The following is a 19751-nucleotide window of genomic DNA, read 5'->3' as shown; positions in this document are numbered from 1 at the left end:
TCTGAAGCAGGCTCTGGTACTCTCTCCCTCTTCTTCCTCCTCCTCCTTCTTCTCAGAGGAGAAAAGAGAGAAAGTAAAACAGACATCACTCTGGTACGTGCTGCCGGGGATCATATTCATGATCGCATGTTTGAGAGTCCAATGCTTTATCCACTACAATACCTACTGGACCACTACTCTCTCTGTCTTTATATCTGCATGAAAAGCAAGCTGAAGTGGTAGAATAATGCACGCATGAGGCCTTGGCTACACAAACACGCGCACACACACACAGAGACACATGTAATATAATTATTTTATTTTAGTATGAGAGAAATACAGAGAGAAGAGGCCAAAGTACTGCTCAGCTCTGACTTATGCTGGTGCTGAAGATTAAACCCAGGACTTCAAAGCCTCAGGCAAGAAAGGCATTTGCATAACCATTATGCTAAGTTTAATTATTTTTCTTATTTTAATTATTTTTCTTTTTAAATGATCATCTTTTTTTGAATTGTGTGTTGTCAAAGACTAAACTTAGGTCTCTCCAGCTGTCTTTATGACCTGTCCCTGGAATAAGTCTTATTTTCAGACACTTCAGATCAAGGTGTTCAGCTCACCATTTAGATAGAGTACTAAAACTCAAAGACATCTTTGAATGCTTTGCCATATGCACAATCCAGGTTCAAGCCCAGTCCCCACCATTTTTTTTCTTGATTTTTTTTATTAATCATCTAATATTTATTTACAAGGTTGGGAGATAATAGGGGTATAATTCCATACAGTTCCTGTCATGAGTTCTGTGTCCTATCCTTTTCACTGGAAATTTCCCTTATGGTTTAACACTCTAGAAGTATGGACCAAAATTCTTTTTGGGGTGCAGAAGATAGGAGTCCTGATTTCTGTAACTGCCTCTCCAGTCACATGGGTATTGGCACCTCTACCATACCCCAGCCTGTTTCTATCTTCCTCTATCGAGCAGGGCTTGAAGAGGTGAGGTTCCAGGAAGCATTGGTGAGGTCATCAGCCCAGGGAAGTCATTTATGATGGAATCACAGTAGCATCTGCAACTTGGTAGCTAAAATGCAGTAAGATGGAAAGCAGGACAAAATATTGAATAAATATTTAAATATTTAATAAATGTAATGAAGGAATAGAGCAGATGAAGATAGTCCTCCACCACTCTGGAGGAGGCTTGGATGCTATGGTCTCTTTTACTGTCCTCCTTATCTAAAAATAATAATGATGAAATAAAACACAATGAAAGATCCCTGAAGAATGAAAACTTTCCAGAAGGTCACTGCTGGTGCAAGAACTAATCTTCACCTATTGGGGCAGAGCAGTGAGCCCTAGCACTCTGTGCAGTGGGGAAGCATAAGGTTTCAACCTGGGCTCACTCCAGTTCTCTTTGGATTTCTAAAGTCAGCAGTCCAAGAACTTAATCTGGCAATTTTAATTTTACCTGAGAGAAGGAGAATGGTAGAAATATCTTATTACTCATCTAGTAAAATCACTTTACAATGCACCTTTGTATTGAGCACAGACCAAGTTCCCAGCCAAGGACTTGGGAGAACAGAGCCAAATCATGAGTCTGGCATAGATCTAGCCAAGAGATATACCTTGCCAAGAAGTTTCTCCACTGATCCCTGGCAAGTCTTTCTCAAGAGATAGGTATAGACTGTATATGGACAGATATAGACCACCTTAAACTCTAGCACCGAAGGTCTGGGAGAGACAGAATAGTGGTTATGCAAAGAGTCTCCCACACCCCAAGGATCCAAAGCTCTGGGCTCAATTCAGCTTCTATACCAGCAGCCAGGCAGCACTGCTGGGCCCTGTGAGTTTCTAAACAAGTTCCCTTTATAGTCTGTAGATTCTGAGGCAATTATTTACCGTGTTCTCATCAGAAGAACAATGCACAAAGCTCTCCCCCCCACAATATACAGCCCCATTGCTAGACCACCAGGGCATAGATGTTCTCCTTAGTTTCCTGGTCAGTTCTCTGCCCCCCCAGTGTCAGCACAGGGCCTCCCCACTGCTACACCAGCATCTGAGAGCAGGAGTAAATGGAGACTCACAGCTGCCATTTGTTGAGTCTTAGGAGAGTCCTCACTTCAGCAGTCTTTTTTTGTTGGTAAAACAGCCTGGAGGTGGCTCAACTGGAAAACTGCCAGACTGGTACCAGCCACTCGGGAGTAGATAGAGGCCCCAGAAAAATTAAAAAAAAAACAAAAAAACTCTAGCACCAAGGTTATTAGATGCAGAGCTGAGACCAAAAGCACACCACTCTGCCACTATGGGTAACTTGCACTAGCTGATTTTCCTTTTTGTAAAGAGCTATATATAAAAAAGTAATATTTACATAGTAAATAGTTATTATTGTGGGTTAAGCATTGCAATAGGCACTAAATTCTTTTAAGAGAGCACAAAGCAGAGAAAAGCATCAACTTTGGAAGAAGATATAGTTTAGTCTGATCCCCAATCTGACCTTTATTTCCTCTTCTATAAAAGGGAGTTATTGCACTGTTATGAGGAGTAAATGAGATAATGTAACTTGAGACAGCACACAAAAGGAACAGAGTAGCTGATATTTACTGAATGCTTACTATATGCCAGATAGTCTTATTTTTTTTTTGCCTCCAGGGTTATTGCTAGGACCTGGTGCCTGCACTGCGAATCCACTGCTCCTGGAGGCCGTTTTTCCCATTTTGTTGCCCTTGTTATTTTTATTGTTGCCATTGCTTTGTTGCTGTATAGAACAGAGAGAAATCAAGAGAGGAGGAAAGATAGATATCTGCAGACCTGTTTCACTGCTCATGAAGTGAACCCCCTGCAGATGGTGAGTGGGGTCTCCAACCTGAGTTCTTGTGCTTGGTAATATGTGTGCTTAATGCAGTGTGTTACCCCAGCCCCCCCAGATACTCTTATTTTTATTTTATTGCCACCAGGGTTATTGCTAGGGCTTGGTGCCAGCACTATGAATCCACTGCTCCGGGCAGCCTTTTTCCCCTAATTTTTATTAGATAGGATAGAGAGAAATTGAGAGAGGACAGAGAGAGATGAAGAGAATGACACCTGCAGACCTGATTCACTGCTCATAAAGTAGACCACCTGCAGATGGGGAGTGGGGTCTCCAACCACAGTTCTTGCACTTGGTAATATGTGCGCTTAACCAGGTATGCCACTGCCCGGCCCCCCAGATGCTTTTTTTTTTTTCAGGATTTTATTTATTGGAAGTCAGACAGTAGCACAGTGGGTTAAGCACAGGTGGTGCGAAGCGCAAGGACTGGGGTTAAGGATCCCGGTTCCAGCCCCTGGATCCCCATCTGCAGGGGAGTCACTTCACAGGCGGTGAAGCAGGTCTGCAGGTATCTTGTCTTTCTCTTCCCCTCTCTATCTTCCCCCTCCTCTCTCCATTTCTCTCTGTCCTATCTAACAATGATAACAATAATGACTACAACAATAAAAACAAGGGCAACAAAAAGGAAAATAAATATTTTATTTATTGGGGCCAGGTGGTGGCACACCTGGTTGAGTGCATGTTACAATGTAGAAGGACCTGGGTTCAAGCCCTGAGTCCCCACCTGCAGGGGGAAAGCTTGACAAGTGGTGTAGGAGGGCTGCAGGTGTCTGTCTCTTTCACTATCTCCCCTTTCAATTTCTGACTGTCACTATCCAATAAGTAAAGATAATAAAATTTTAAAATGTTTTTAAAAAGGTTTTTAAAGAGAGAGAGAGAAAGAGAGAGAATATCTTTCTAGTGTGGAGGGGCTGGGCATTAACCTTGGCCATGCATAGGCAAAACTGTATGAGTGAGCTATTTTGCTGGCCCAAAAGAGCCAATGTTAAGCTCTGCCAATTTCTCCCCATCACTTTCTTTTTCATTCCATATACTTGGGAAGCAGTGGAGAGGCAGTAAAGCACCACTCCACTACCAATGGAGTTCCTTTTGGTACTGACCATGGTGCAATTGTGTGTTGTCGAAGACTGAACTTAGGTTCTCACACATGGTAAGGAATGTACTCTACCCACTGAATTATCTCCTGGCACTTGTCAATTTACTTTTATTTTTTGTGGCTGTGGGGTCCTGCACATGATTCACTCCATTGCTCCCAGCTGAATTTTCCAAAATTTCAAATATATATAGAGACAGAGAGAGAGAGATGTCATACCACCACTCCATTCGTGCAACTCTCCCAATGTCATCCATGGGGCTCTCCTTTGGTCCTAGCGCTTGACCGTACACATGGTTAGGTGTCAGGTAAAGGTGAGTTATCTCTCAAGCCTGGGTTTAGTTTTAAAATGAAATGTCTAATCAGTTCAATATTTGGCACACAAACTCAAGATGTAAGGTAGAAAAGCATCCCTTAAGCCCACTTTACTGGGTAAATACTGTTCAATATATATTTGGCACACAAACTCAAGATGTAAGGTAGAAAAGCATCCCTTAAGCCCACTTTACTGGGTAAATACTGTTCAATATATAATATTGATAGAATAAGATGTTTCAGGATGTATGGGATCTCACCATGAAAATATTCTCTTTAGAGCATGTGCCCAAACCCATGGCTGCTTCATTGTTAACCCCAGTCCCAAAGTGAGTCCACAATTCTATCTTTTGGGATTTCCTCTTCCCATCTTTCTGTGTACTAGATTCTGCAGGGCCATGCCCTAGGGATTTCAGTGGTGAACGCTGGTTTGCTCTTTCTTCTTCTGCAGCTCTTCCTTCCTCCTTGTTTGCTGTTCACTCATGCAGTGCCTGAAGGCCTGGACCTGTGCCTGGCACTGTCTCCAGTCCTGGTGCTGGGCCATGCACTCCTGCACTGCATAGTGAGAAGCAGCACAGCCAGAACGGGAGAGCAGCTGGTCCAGAGGGTCCTCTTCCTCATCTTCCTTCTTGACCTTTCTTGTCCAGGTATGGCCTTGAGCTGACATCTTGGGAAGTCTCTAAAACATGAATAAGGAAAGGTTATGGTAGAGACATGAATGGATGTACACTTATCCATACATACTTAATAATATATATACATTACACAGAATATACACGCATATATATGGGGGGGGGAGCTAACACTGGTGTAAGCAGGGAAGGCTTCCTGGGAGACAAGGTTTTTACACTGATACCTGAATGATGAGTAGGAGTCAGAGATGAATATTTTAGTGGAAGAACTAAGCAGGGGTTGAGACAGACTGACACAAGAGGAGAAGTGCAAGTCCTGTGTGACAAGAGAAGAGAAAACAGAACAAAGGAAGTAGGAAATGTATCTGAGTGGTCCAAGAGGTGTCATAGTGGATAAAGCATGAAGTGCCAAATTCAGTCCCTGGCAGAGTGACGTCTGGCTCATTCTCTCTCCTCCTATTTTTCTCTTTAATTGGGGGAGGGGGGATGTATCTGATCACAGGAAGGCCCCAACAGCTGTGGAATTTGAAGAGTAGTGAGTTGTGGAGAAGGATTCAGGCAGGCACATCGCAGCGTGTCACAAACTCACTTAGCTGGAGAAATATGGTGGAAACTGGGTTTCAAGACAGACTGCGGGTGCCAGGAGGTAGCTGATTCAGTAGAGCCCAGTCAGTGCCATGCATGAGGATCCAGGTTTGAGCCTAAGCCAACCACAAGGAAGCACCTACACAAAGGAGGCTTCACCAGCAGTAGAAAAATGCTGTGGTGTCTCTCCCCTCCCTAAAAATGTAAAATAAATACTGGGAGCAGTGGAATCTGTCAAGCACTGAGCCCCAGCATTGGCGTAACAGACTTTCATGCCTAAGCTTCTGTGGTCCCAGGTTCAATTCCCAATGCCACAAGCCAGAGCTGAGCAGTGCGCTGATAAAAACAAAGAAAAGTAAAAACAAACTAGCACTGGAAACCCAGGTTTGTGACTGGCTCACTAGGTGGCATTGGGCAAATAGCTTAATATTCTCTTGAAAAATAGCGCTGTGGGCTGGGGAGATTACATACTGGCTACAAAAATAAATAAATTCTGATGTCTGAGGCATCAAAGTTCCCAGGTTCAACACCACTAGCTTCTTGGGGTGAGGAGATGGGTCACACAGTCCTCAGAGGTAGCTCAGAAAGCAAAGAGCCTTGGAGGCTTGCCAAGAATCCCAGGCTCGCCTACCCCATTAAGGAAAGCTAGAAAATCGCTGGGGGTGTGGATCGACATGCCAATGCCCATGACCAGTGGCAAAGCAATTACAGAAGCCTGAACTCCCATCTTCTGCACCCCATAAAGAAGTTTGGTCCAGGGGCCGGGTGGTGGCACACATTAGTGAGCGAGGATCTGGGTTCGAGCTCCAGGTCCCCACCTGCAGAGGGAAAGCTTCACAGTGGTGAAGCAGGTCTGCAGGTGTCTCTCTATCATCCCTTTCCTCTTGATTTCTGGCTGTCTCTATTCAATAAAGATAATAAATAAATACATAAAAAAGAATTTTGGTCTATACTCCCAGAGGGGCAAATATAAAGGGAAGATGACCAGAGGGCTCTGAATTCCAACTCTCTCAGGACCCAGAGAGAGAAGAGGGGAAAGGGCGGGGCATTTGGAAGTAGTAACAGGTGTAGGTTTGACTTGAAAAGGAAGAGAAGATGGGACCACGGGAAAAAATGGGCAAATACATAAATACAGATGGTTGTAGAAATACTAGTTGACCCATAGCTGCAACCTTACAACTACTGTAGTTTCCAATGGAGGGATTGGGGATCCAGGACACTGGTGGTGGCAACGGTGCGGAGCTGTAACCCTGTTACCCTGTAAAACAACATTAAATCTCTAATTTAAAAAAAAAAAAAAATCCTAGGCTCGAATCCCATCCCTACACTTGCCAGCCTTCCTTAGTTTCTTCCTCAGTCTAACTCGCAGAAGTAACGGGAGGATTCTAGTCAAGCGCAGAGGCTACAGCAAGTCTCAATAAAAGCCTCTGCGAACTTTCCCCACCACATCGTAGCTCAGCCTCCCCGGGAACAGTCAGGTGAGGCTAGACGGTCGGCAGCTGCCCGGCAAGAAGTGAAAAGAATGGGAAAGCGGAGAAGCCCGGGTGGTCACACCAAGAAGGAGGCCCACCAAGGCTCACAGCGCCGGGACGCCGCTGCACTGCTCACCCCACACGCCGAACCACGCGAGGCGAGCACGTAGCCCAGCACCCAGCCGCAGGCGGACGGGCGGTCGGAATCCCCCCAACCTTCCGGCCCGGAAAGGCTTTCGGGAGGAGCGGGCCCCGCCGCTCATTTTCATTGGTTGATGGTTGGGCGTATGTCCCGCCCCACTTCGGCGCCGCTGCCCCTCCCGGGCGCAGGGGGGGGGGTAACCACTTCCGGGAAAGAGCGGAAGCCGGTGGACTGTTGGAGGCGGGTTCGAGATGGCGGCACCTTTGAGGATTCAGAGCGACTGGGCCCACGCCCTCAGGTGAAATTTTTCCCAGGACCCGGATGGTTGAGGAGGGTAGCGGATGTTGCCTGTGCGCTAAGGACAGTCGTGTCTACTCCAGGATGGTCGAAGTTCTGCCGTTTGTTGAGAGAAAAAGGAGACACATGGACATGGAAGGGAACGCCTTGCGCTATAGCGTCAGAAGTAGGGCAGGAAAACCAGGAGGCAGGAAGACTCTCGGATGAGTGGTCACAGTTCTGGGTAGCTGACTATTCGCAAAAGCCCCTGTGCTCACCTTCACGTCTGAGTGTGATTAAATCTCCGATCCTGGGGCGGGGGGTAGATAGCAGATTCAGCACCCCCTGCCCGCACCACCATAAACCAGAGCTGATCAGTGCTCTGGTAAGAAAAGAAAAAGAAAAAATCTCGGCTCCTTCTCCGTTTCTGGGGCTGTATTAATCATACTGGACACTTGTTTTTAGGAAGCTTCACCTGTCATATCCAGGCTGTGTGGAACGCTGTGTTCTTTAAGTTGAAAGCTTTCTTGAAATACACAGTAAATCGATCATTTAGCATATGTTCACATACTGCCTGCACAGGCCATCACTCTAGGCACCAGGATGAGGACAGCAGTGCCAGAAATGGCAACTCTCGATACTAATAAGGGGGGTTTCAAGTGGAAACGGTGAATAAGAATAAAGCATAACCTCTGCATTTAAGAAGCTCACAGCTTTTCTAGGTGGGCTAATAATATAGAATTTACATTACAGTTATACAGAATGTGTGATAAGCCATGAAAACACTAGCATTAAGGGCCACCAGGTGCCTATGAGATAAATGCAGGACTAGAATCAGAGGAAGTGGACTGGGGTTACAGCTTAATGGTTATGCAAAAGACTTGCCTGTCTGAGGTTGTGAGGTCCCAGCTTCAATCGCCAGCACCACAAAACCCAGAGCTGAGCAGTCCTGTGGTCTTTTTTCTATTTACCTCTCATAAAAAAAAAAAAATCAGAAGAAATACTTGCTCAAGACCCTGCACCTAATAAGTGATGAGAGTTATTGTCAACCTAGTCCCTGTTTTAAAAGTCTGGACCTTTTCTTTATACCCTCAAAGTGTTAGGGTGACAAGGTGTGTATTTGCATGATTGAAGAAGTCTCACATAAAATTTGTAGTCAGGGTGAAGGGATATTAAGACATTGTGGGGGAGTCGGGCTGTAGCGCAGCGGGTTAAGCGCAGGTGGCGCAAAGCACTAGGACCGGCATAAGGATCCCGGTTCGAACCCCGGCTCCCCACCTGCAGGGGAGTCGCTTCACAGGCGGTGAAGCAGGTCTGCAGGTGTCTATCTTTCTCTCCCCCTCTCTGTCTTCCCCTCCTCTCTCCGTTTCTCTCTGTCCTATCCAACAACGACGACAATAATAACTACAACAATAAAACAACAAGGGCAACAAAAGGGAATTAATAAATAAAATAAAATATTTAAAAAAAAAAAAAAAAAGACATTGTGTTCAGGAGAGGGTAAATAGCATAATGGTTTTATGCAGAGACTTTCATGCTTGAGGTTCCAAAGTTCCAGGTTCAATCCCCCACACCACCATAAATCAGAGCTGATTAATGCTCTGGTAAAAAAAAAAAAATTATATATATATATATATATATATATATATACACACACACACACACACACACACATTGTGTTATAGTCCCTGGTTTCAATTCCTTCTTGTTCAGGTCACTTCTCTCTAGAGATTCAGCTTTATATCTTTCACATAGGGATAATATAAGACATGTTGTTAAATTGTGAAGGTTAATGATACTATATGCAAAACATCTAGCACAGGGCTTGATTTAGAATGACTCAAGTAAAATATCTAAATATAAATTTTTATTTTTCAAAGCTTTGCAACTATGAACAGTGAAGTTTCATGTTAAAATATCTGAGCACACATTTAACTAACATGTCTGTGCATTAAATAGATCGACGAATATTTCTTCAAAATACAAACGTTTTGTTAATGATATTTTTCTTTAATTATTATTGGATAGAGACAGAGAAATTGAGGGGGGAGGAGATAGAGATGGAGAGAGACAGAGAGACACCTGCAGCCCTGCTTTACCACTCATGAAGTTTTCCCCCTGCAGGTGGGGACCAGTGGTTTGAGCCTGGGTCTTTGTGCAGTGTAATGTGTGCGCTCAACTAGGTGAGCTACCACCTGGCCCTCTTCTTCAATAAATAGTTTGTCTTAGAATAATCTAAGTGTGAGATATTAAGACTGGATCATTTCTAAGCATTAAGGTCAGACTGAGAATTAAATCTTATTATTTCTTCCCTTACATCAGTGCCATCCTTTTCAGCATTTAGTGAGCCTAATTAGGCTTTTGTCTCTTTTCTTAGGAAGGATGAAGGGGAAGCCTGGCTGAGCTGTCACCCCCCAGGTAATTCTTGAATCTGTTTGCCTTACTTTGACAGGAGGCCGTCCCACCACTTGAAGAGAAGTTCCTGCTTTTCCCTGCCCAGATTCCTTGCACAGTATTCAAGAGTTTTCAAATGTTCTTGACAGCCTACAACTGTACAGATGTTAAACTAGTATTCCAAGGAGATTGGTTTTTTTTTAAAAGAAGTTTTTGATTTTTATTTATTATTGGATAGAGACAGAGAGCTTGAGACAGATGGGGGAGATAGGAGAAAGACAAGGAGACACCTGCAGCCCTGCTTCACCACTTGTGAAGCTTTCCCCCTACAGGTGGGAACAGGGCCTTGAACCTGGGTCCTTGAGCTCTGTAACCTGTGTGCCTGGCCCCCAGGAGATTGGTTTTCTATTTGGAAGGCACACACACTTATACTTGGAGATGAGGCAGATACACCTTAATAAGTACCTTGGGCATATATTATTGAATTCTGAGCAGTTCTATAATTTTAATTGTAAGCTTCTTGATGCCTTCTAAATCCCTGGTTCTAGCCTTGACTTCTCTTCATTCAGGCAGAGATTAAATGGTTGTCTACTAGATGTTTCTGCTTGAAGCACTCACTGTCTTAATTTCATCAAATCCAAAGTCAAAGTGAGTGCTCCTGTTGATAATTTATCTTGTTTTTTCTTTCTTTTTTCTTTTTCATGTCATCAGTTAGCATTGTTATAGTATCAGAGTAAAAGCCTAGTTAAATCACCCTGACACATGCAGGCAGTTCTCAAGTTCAGTCAGATTTTCTTTTTTCTTGTATATTGCTTGCCTTTAGTGAGATGCTGTCAATCACTACTACCACCCCCCATGAAATTTCCTTCCAAATGTATGAGAACATTTTTTTATCTTACTGTATATTTTCTGCTACCTTTGAATATACATTTCTACTTTAAAAAAGTATATATATATATTTTTTCTTTTTTATTTTTCTTTCTTTTTTTGGCCTCCAGGGTTATCACAGGGGCTTGGTGCCTGCACTACAAATCTACTGCTCCTGGAGGCTATTATTTTTCCCCCTTTTGTTGCCCTTGTTATTGCTGCCATTGTAGTTGGATAAGGACAGAGTGAAATCAAGAGAGGAAGGGAAAACGGGGAGAAAAGGACAGACACCTACAGACCTACTTTGCCGCCTGTGAAGTGAAACCCCTACAGGTGGCGGGGGGGGGGGGTGGTGAACCCAATCCTTACATTGGTTCTTGCACTTTACACCATGTATACTTCACCCTCTGTGCTACCACCCAGCCCCCTAAAGAAGTATATTTTATGTACCTAGTAGAACGCACACATTACCATGCTCAAGGACCAGGGTTCAAGCCCCTGGTTCTCACCTGTTGGGGAGAGTACTACAGGTGTCTTTCTCTTTCTTTGTTTCATTAGAAACATTAAAAAACAAAATAAAAGCTACTGGGGATAACCAAACCTAACTTATACCAGTGGTGGCAAAAATAAAAGTTTTTTTTTATTATTCTGTCCAAGTCCTCCCCCCATTTTTGGATGGGGTTATTTATTGTCTTGTTGTTGAGTTTGGCAAGCTCTTTTTTTTAATTTTTATTTTATTTATTTATTTATTTTATTTTAAAATTTTATTTCTTTATTGGGGAATTAATGTTTTACATTCAACAGTAAATACAATAGTTTGTACATGCATAACATTCCCCAGTTTCCCATTTAACAATACAACCCCCACTAGGTCCTCTGAATCCTTCTTGGACCTGTATTCTCCCCACCCATCCACCCCAGAGTCTTTTACTTTGGTGCAATACGCCAATTCCATTTCAGGTTCTACTTGTGTTTTCTTTTCTGATCTTGTTTTTCAACTTCTGCCTGAGAGTGAGATCATCCCATATTCATCCTTCTGTTTCTGACTTATTTCACTCAACATGATTTTTTCAAGGTCCATCCAAGATCGGCTGAAAATGGTGAAGTCACCATTTTTGACAGCTGAGTAGTATTCCATTGTGTATATATACCACAGCTTGCTCAGCCACTCATCTGTTGTTGGACACCTGGGTTGCTTCCAGGTTTTGGCTATTACAAATTGTGCTGCCAAGAACATATATGTACACAGATCTTTTTGGATGGATGTGTTGGGTTCCTTAGGATATACCCCCAGGAGAGGAATTGCAGGGTCATAGGGTAGACCCATTTCTAGCCTTCTGAGAGTTCTCCAGACTGTTCTCCACAGAGGTTGGACCAATTGACATTCCCACCAGCAGTGCAGGAGGGTTCCTTTGACCCCACACCCTCTCCAGCATTTGCTGCTGTTACCTTTTCTGATGTATGACATTCTCACAGGAGTGAAGTGATATCTCATTGTTGTCTTGATTTGCATTTCTCTGACAATCAGAGACTTGGAGCATTTTTTCATGTGTTTCTCGGCCTTTTGGATCTCTTCTGTGGTGAATATTCTGTCCAAGTCCTCCCCCCATTTTTGGATGGGGTTATTTGTTGTCTTGTTATTGAGTCTGGCAAGCTCTTTATATATGTTGGTTATTAAACTCTTATCTGATGTATGGCATGTAAAGATCTTCTCCCATTCTGTGAGGGGTCTCTTGGTTTGGGTAGTGGTTTCTTTTGCTGTGCAGAAGCTTTTTAATTTGATGTAGTCCCATAGGTTTATACTTGCCTTAGTCTTCTTTGTAATTGATTCGTTTCATTGAAAATGTCTTTAAAATTTATGTGAAAAAAAATAAAAGTTTTTAAGCAGAGTTTTTCTTTTGAAAAGTTGGTATGCTGCATAGAAGAGAGTATGGTAGACATGAAGGTCTCAAGTCAAGGGGGTTATTTTGTTTATATTTTATTTATTTATTTATTTATTTATTTATTTGCTGGGTCTTGGTGCCTGAACATGAGGACTCCCAACATTTATTTCTGGTTATCATTTTTCCCCTCCTTTTTTTTTTAAGTTTTTTTTTTTCAAAGATTTTATTTATTTATGAGACAGATAGGAGGAGAGAGAAAGACATCACTCTGGCACATGTGCTGCCGGGGATTTAACTTGGGACCTTATGCTTCAGAGTCCGATGCTTTATCACTGCACAACCTCCCGGACCACTTTTCTTTTCTTTTTTCTTTTTTTAGAGATTTTATTTATTTATTAATGAGAAAGATAGGAGGAGAAATAGAAAGAACCAGGTATCACTCTGGTACATGTGCTGCCAGGGATTGAACTCAGGACCTATGGTTGAGAATCTAATGCTTTATCCTTTGCAGCACCTCCTGGACCACTTCTCGTTTTTTTTCTGATAAAGACAGTGAGAAATACAGAGGAGAGTATAAAGAGGAGGAGTGAGAGACACCTGCCTCACTGCTTATGAAATTGCCCCAGGCAGGTGTGAACCAGGGGCTTGATGTGAGTCCTGCACATGTGTATGTGCTCTACCAGGCTCACTGACTACTGCCTATCCCCATTTTTGACTTTTAGAAGATGTTTGTTTATTTATGATAGAGGTAGAAAGAGAACCAGAACATCACTCTGGCATTTGGGCCTTCTTGAGTGCACATATGTGCAAAGACCCGGGGTCAAGCCTGCAAAGGGAAAGGTTTGCAAGCAGTGAAAACAGTGTAGCAGGGCTACAGGTATCTCTGTCTTTCTTCCTCTCTATCATCCCCTTGCCTCTCACTTTTTTTTGTCTCTACCCAATAAATAAATAAGTAAATTTAAAGGAGGTTGGGCGGTAGTGTAGTGGGTTAAGCGCAGATGGCGCAAAGTGCAAGGACCAACACAAGGATCCTGGTTCGAGCCCCTGGCTCCCCACCTGCTGGGGGGGGGGGTCACTCCGCTTGAAGCAGGTCTGCAGGTGTCTATCTTTCTCTCCCCCTCTCTGTCTTCCCCTCCTCTCTCCATTTCTCTGTCCTATCCAACAACAATGACATCAATAACAACAATAATAACCAGAACAACAATAAAACAACAAGGGCAATAAAAGGGGAAAAAATAGCCTCCAGGAGCAGTGGATTCATGGTGTAGGCACTGAGCCCCAGCAATAACCCTGGAAGCAAAAAAATAAATAAAAATTAAATAGTCCAATGTTTTATCCTTTGTGCCACCTTCTAGCCTTCTTGTTTTTCATAGAGGGAAAGCTAATTGGACAGCATATAAATACAGCTTGTAGAGAAGGGCTGAGAAAAAAAAAAGTTCTATAGGAAAGAGAAGATGATTAAGTTTAAAAGACTAAGATAAAAAGGGGGAGTGAAGATATAAATAAATGTGTAGGCATGGACATGGAAATTCGAAATTGTTTTCTTTTTTTTTAATTTTATTTTCGAAATTGTTTTCTAGCTTCAATTGTCTTTGTGATATTGGAAGTAGTTTCAGTTCTTCTGCCTCCTATGCCTTCAGCAGATAAGCACTGTACCTAACTTTTAACATTAGCACCTGCTTTTTTCTCATAAACTAATTTCCAGCCAGTATCTAAATGCTTGCAATGGGTCAGCCAGGAGAAAAATGTTAAATTCTTCCTAGTTTATAAAACATGCTTCTTTTGTGCTATCTAGGGAAACCAACTTTGTATGGCAGCCTGACTTGTCAAGGAATTGGCCTGGATGGCATCCCAGAGATCATAGCTTCAGAAGGATTCATTGTAAATGAAATAAACAAGGTAGGTTTTTTTCTGTTTTGTCCCATGGTACTGTGTCCAAAATTACAGCAATATGTACTTTAAATATTTATACTATTATCTCTGTATCAGTGCTATCTTTGTTTGTTTATATTGCCACCAGGGTTATTGCTGAGGCTTGGTGCCTGCAGGTAAATTCATGACTCTAGTGATTTTTTAAAAAAATATTTTACTTATTTTATTTTAATGAGAAAGAGATACAGAGAGAGACCAGAGCACTGTTCAGCTCTGGCTTATGGTACTAAAGGTGACTGAACCTAGGACCTCAGAAATGAGAGTCTTTTACATAACCATTATGCTATCTCCTGCCATCCCCAATTAAAAAAATGTATATATTTAAGACAGAAATAGAGGAGAAACAGGTTTCTGCAACACTGCTTCATCACTTGTGAAGCTTCCTCCACTGAAGCTGGGGACCAGGGACTTCAATCTAGGTCCTTACACATAGTGACATGTGTACTTTATTGGATACACCACTGTCTGGCCCCTCAATTTTACCTTTATTATTATTTTTCATAATAATTATATTTTTTATTGCTTTTGAAGGTGAAAAATTTCTTTTTCCTAGTTACATATACATACATACATACATATATATTAAATAATTTATTTATTTATTCATGAGAAAGCTAGGAGGAGAGAAAGAAACAGCCATCACTCTGGTACATGTGCTGCCGGGGATCGAACTCAGGACCTCGTGGTTGAGAATCCAATGCTTTATCTACTGTGCCACCTCCTGGACCACAGTTACATATATTTTAAATGTAATCATATTTCCTCTTATTCTCCTGTGCCAGTACTAACATAAATAATGTGAGCCACATGTCATTAAAATTTTGCTATTAATGAAAAAGGTATTTTAGTATGTAGTACTTCCACTTCTCCTACCTCCTTACTTTTCTCTGTTTTGACATTTCCTGCAACTCCTTTAAAATACTCTCATTAGCAGCAGGGTCCCTGTTGCTGACCTTGGAAGGTAATTCAACATTTATCTCCTCCATAGACTTCTTATGGCTTTAAAGTTAATTCATAGTGTTAATAACAGGAAAAAAACCACTGATTCCTGAACAATTTTGCATAATTAGTCCCAAAGAAATTAAGTCCTCTGAGAGTAAACCCACTTCTTGTAGAGGTCTAAGCTCTTACATCCTTGCTGGTATAAATATTTGGCCAGAAGAATTTAGCTGACACTTTAGTTTCTGATATAGGAAGCAATTCCAAATCCAGGTCAACTCTTTTGTAGATATATGTGCTTTGTCTTACAGCTAGGAGCAAAAATTCATTTAATAAAAGGCTTAAAAAAAAAAAAAGGCATATAGGGAGCCAGGTGGTGGTGCAGCGGGTTAAGCGCATGTGGCTCAAAGCACAAGGACCGGCATAAGGATCCCGGTTCGAGCCCCCAGCTCCCCACCTGCAGGGAGGTCACTTCACAGGTAGTAAAGCAGGTCTGCAGGTGTCTATCTTTCTCTCCCCCTCTGTCTTCCCCTCTTCTCTCCGTTTCTCTCTGTCCTATCTAACAATGACGACAGCAGTAACAACAATTATAAACAAGGGCAACAAAGAGAAAAAATAAAATAAATTTTTTTTAAAGTTAAAAAAATTTTTTTAAATGCCTATAGTCATCATGGCATGGATATGGTAGCTAAGAAAGTGCTGTTTTTCAGCAGTTCTAATGGTCTCATCTCAGTTCTGGTTTATGGTTATGCAGGGAATTGAACCTGGAACCTTGGAGCCTCAGTCATTAGAGTCTTTTTGCATAACCATTATGCTCCTTACACCCACCCTAATTGTCTTTTAAAGTAGTGGAAGACTTGTGATGACATAATAGTGAATGGAGAAATGGCTCACTGACAGAACACTGGGCTCTTGTCTGAGATTTCCAGTTCAGTCCCAGCACCACATGTACCAAGAATGTGTCCTGGTGGGGCCGGGCAATAGCACAGGGGGTTAAGTCCACATGGCACAAAGTGCATGGACGGGCATAAAGATCCCGGTTTGAGCCCCTGGCTCCCACCTGTGGGGGGTGGGGGGGGTCACTTCACCAGTGGTGAAGCAGGTCTGCAGGTGTCTATCTTTCTCTCCCCATCTCTGTCTTTCCCTCATCTTTTGATTTCTCTCTGTCATATCCAACAACAACAACAAGGGCAACAAAAAAAAAAAAAAAAAGGAAAAAATGGCCTCCAGGAGCAGTGGATTCGTAGTGCAGGCACCGAGCCCTTGTGATAACCCTAAAGGCAAAATAATAATAATAATAATAAATAATTTGTTCTGGCTTCTTTCTCTCCTCTCTCTCTTATGTGAAACTCTCATATAAGTAATCAAATGTGTATTTTTAATTTTTTAAACTTTATTTTATTTGATAGAACAGAGAGAAGTTGGGAAGAGGGGGGAATAAGGAGGTAGAGAGACACCTGCAGCATTACTTCACCACTTGTGAAGCTTTCCTTCTGCAGGTGGGAACCAGGGGCTTGAACCTGAGTACTTATGCATGGTAACATGTGCATTTAACCAGGCACACCACCACCTGGCCCCCTAAAATAATTTTTTAAAGAATCATTTTTATTTATTTATTCTTTAATTTTTTAATATTTATTTATTCCCTTTTGTTGCCCTTGTTGTTTTATTGTTGTAGTTATCATTGTTGTTGTTATTGGTATTGTTGTTATTGGATAGGACAGAGAGAAATGGAGAGAGGAGAGGAAGACACCTGCAGACCTGCTTCACCGCTTAAGAAGTGACTCCCCTGCAGGTGGGGAGCTGGGGGCTCGAACCTGGGTCCTTATGTTGGTCCTTGGGTTTTGCACCATGTGCACTTAACTCGCTGCACTACCGTCCAACTCCCTATTTATTTATTTTTAATTTTATATGACAGAAATTGAGCAGGGGGAGAGAGAGAAAACTGCTTCACCACTCATGAAGCTTCTCCTGCAGGTGGGGACTGGAGACTTGAACCTGGGTCTTTGTGCACTGCATGTGTGTGCTCAATCAGGTTTGCCACCACCTAGCTCCAAGGAACTTACTTATTTATTTATTTATTTATTTATTTTGCCTCCAGGTTTATCCCTGGGGCTCGGTGCCTGCACTATGAATCCACTGTTCTTGGCAGCCATCTTTTCCCCCTTGTTGGTGATGTTGCTGCTGCTGTTGTTGCATAGGACAGAGTGAAATTGAGAAAGAAGGGGAAGACAGAGGAGAGACAGACACCTGCAGACCTGCTTCACCACTTGTGAAGCTTTCCACCTGCAGGTGGGTAGCCGGGGGCTTGAACCAGGAACCTTGCACTTTGTACTTTGTGCGCTTAACCTGGTGCGTTACCGACCGACCCCTAAGAAACCTTTTTACCTTTATACTGTGCTACCTTGAAATACCACCACCTTATCTTAAATGGTTCCAAAGGCAGCTTCTATTTGTTTGTTTATTTATTTATTTATTCATTTATTGGATAGTGATAGAAACTGAAATGAAAGGAGGAGATAGAGAGGAAGGGAGAGGGTCTGGTTGGTGACACACCTGGTCCAGCACACATGTTACAGTGCACAAGGACCTGGGTTCGATCCCTTGGGCCCCACCTGCAGGAGGAAAGATTTGCAAATGGTGAAGACTGCAGGTATTTCTCTACCTCTCTTCCTCTCTGTCTTCCTCTTGATTTCTGGCTGTCTTTACCTAACAAGTAAAGATAATAATAATAATTTAAAAGGAGAGAGAGACCTGCAGACCTGCTTTACCACCTGTGAAGCTTTCCTCCCAGGACTGGGGAGCTAGCATAATGGTTACAACAAAAACCTTTTCTGCCTGAAGCTCAGAGGTCCCAGGTTCAATCCCGAGCATTAGCCCTCCCACCCCATCCCACTCCCCCAAAAAATAGTAGGCCGGGAGATGACTCAGCCAGTAGAGTGTACACTTGGCCAGGCACAGAGATCCAAACTCAACCCCTTGGCCTGTTCCTGAAAGCATCATGCAGAGAGGAAGTGGTGGAGAGGTGCTGTGGTTTCTCTTCATCCTCTCCTTTGTATCTCACCTTCTCTGGAAAAAGAAAAGAAGGAAAAAAGAAATCTACCAGGATCAGTGGAATTCTGTAGATGCATAACTTTAGTGGGGGGAATAACATTTATTTTAGGAAAGTTTTTTTTTAAGTTTATTTATTTATTAAATATTTATTTATTCCCTTTTGTTGCCCTTGTTTTATTATTGTAGTTATTGATGGATAGGACAGAGAAATGGAGAGAGAAGGGGAAGACAGAGAGAGGGAAAGAAAGATAGACACCTGTAGACCTGCTTCACCACTTGTGAAGCAACCCCCGCTGCAGGTAGGGACCCAGGGGCTTAAACTGGGATCCTTACTCTGGTCCTTGCGCCTTCTGCCGTGTGTGCTTAACCCACTGCGCTACCACCCAACTCCCAAATTTATTTATTTTTTTTGTTGGCTAGTTTAAGTTAGAGGCAGAGAGAGATGAAAGAAACCACAGAACCAAAGCTGCCTTTACTTCACTGGGCTCATGCTTGAGTCTGGGTCATGCACATGGCAAAGTAGCACACTACCCAAATGAGCTGCTTTACCAGCTCAATATGGCATTTTAGCGACACCAAACTATATTGCTGCCTTCTTCAGTAAACAAGACCATTGAGCTTTTAGCTAGTAATACTATGAAAAATATTTATTTACTTACTTACATATTTATGGTAGAGAGAGAACCAGAGCATCACTCTGACACCTGTCATGCCTAAGAACACACCCTGCACCTCATGCTAGAGAGTCCAATGCTTTATCCATTGTGACATTTCCCAGGCCACTAGGCTAGTGATAATTTTACAGATTCGGGAAGGAAGATTCGAGAGGGCAATCATAGGAAATAAGAATTTCCTTTTGTCCTGTTGTTTCCTTTAAGAGACTTTGATTCCATTAGTTTTATTGATGATTTCCATCATTCTCTTTCTGTATAGAAAAGCATTCATATTTCATGTCCAAAGGAAAATGCATCTGCGAAGTTTTTGGCACCATACACTACTTTTTCCAGAATTCATGGAAAGAGTGTAAGTATTTTAATAAAATGCAGTGGTATGTAATAATGTTATATTTTTATTTTATCTACTTATCTAATTACATAAACACTCATAATGTGTCTTTCATTTTCTTTGCATTGCAATGTAAACATAGCTGAAGATGTATGTGATTGATATGTTTGACAGAGCTAGTATATGAGTTCCTAGTATACGAGTACAGATCCACTTACAAGTACTCTTACAGAAATGAATTGGATGGAAATTCCTTCTATGTCTTTTAGTAGTTACTCATCAATTTTTAGATGATAATAATGGCATAATGTTTGCATAGTTTGCCA

The 19751-nt window shown here is 42.3% G+C and overlaps 2 protein-coding genes across 4 annotated transcripts in view; one reads left to right on the top strand and one right to left on the bottom strand.

Moving 5' to 3' along the window:
• Window positions 1–291: 291 nt before the first annotated feature.
• On the bottom strand, window positions 292–7210 carry LOC103111032 (cytochrome c oxidase assembly factor 4 homolog, mitochondrial). 3 transcript variants are annotated; one of them, XM_060176866.1, is made up of 4 exons: window positions 7070–7140; window positions 6634–6711; window positions 4149–4923; window positions 292–1054 (listed from the first exon to the last, which is right to left on the bottom strand). In XM_060176866.1, the coding sequence occupies exon 3, from the start codon at window positions 4909–4911 to the stop codon at window positions 4657–4659; it is 255 nt and encodes an 84-aa protein (XP_060032849.1). In that variant the 5' UTR covers window positions 4912–4923; window positions 6634–6711; window positions 7070–7140; the 3' UTR covers window positions 292–1054; window positions 4149–4656. The 3 variants fall into 3 exon arrangements, with proteins under 3 accessions (XP_060032849.1, XP_016042393.2, XP_060032850.1); XM_016186907.2 differs by lacking the exon at window positions 6634–6711 and having other exon boundaries at window positions 7070–7210; XM_060176867.1 differs by lacking the exons at window positions 6634–6711; window positions 7070–7140 and adding an exon at window positions 5101–5121.
• Window positions 7211–7266: 56 nt separating this feature from the next.
• The window catches only part of PAAF1 (proteasomal ATPase associated factor 1), a 35066-nt gene continuing 22581 nt past the window's right edge, over window positions 7267–19751 (top strand). Inside the window, exons 1-4 of the mRNA XM_007520250.3 lie at window positions 7267–7373; window positions 9729–9769; window positions 14291–14394; window positions 19354–19443. Of these exons, the coding sequence (XP_007520312.1) occupies window positions 7327–7373; window positions 9729–9769; window positions 14291–14394; window positions 19354–19443 (282 nt within the window). The 5' untranslated portion in view covers window positions 7267–7326. The remainder of the gene's footprint in view (window positions 7374–9728; window positions 9770–14290; window positions 14395–19353; window positions 19444–19751) is intronic.

The sequence above is a fragment of the Erinaceus europaeus genome, chromosome 17 (assembly GCF_950295315.1).
Source record: "Erinaceus europaeus chromosome 17, mEriEur2.1, whole genome shotgun sequence".
Taxonomy (NCBI): Eukaryota; Metazoa; Chordata; class Mammalia; order Eulipotyphla; family Erinaceidae; genus Erinaceus; species Erinaceus europaeus.
Note: the sequence above shows the minus strand (reverse complement) of the source record. Positions and strands in the feature narration are given on the sequence as shown.

Coding starts and splice junctions, on each gene's coding strand:
- LOC103111032 (XM_016186907.2), bottom strand. CDS start 4,911: ATGTCAGCTCAAGGCCATACCTGGACAAGAAAGGTCAAGAAGGAAGAT.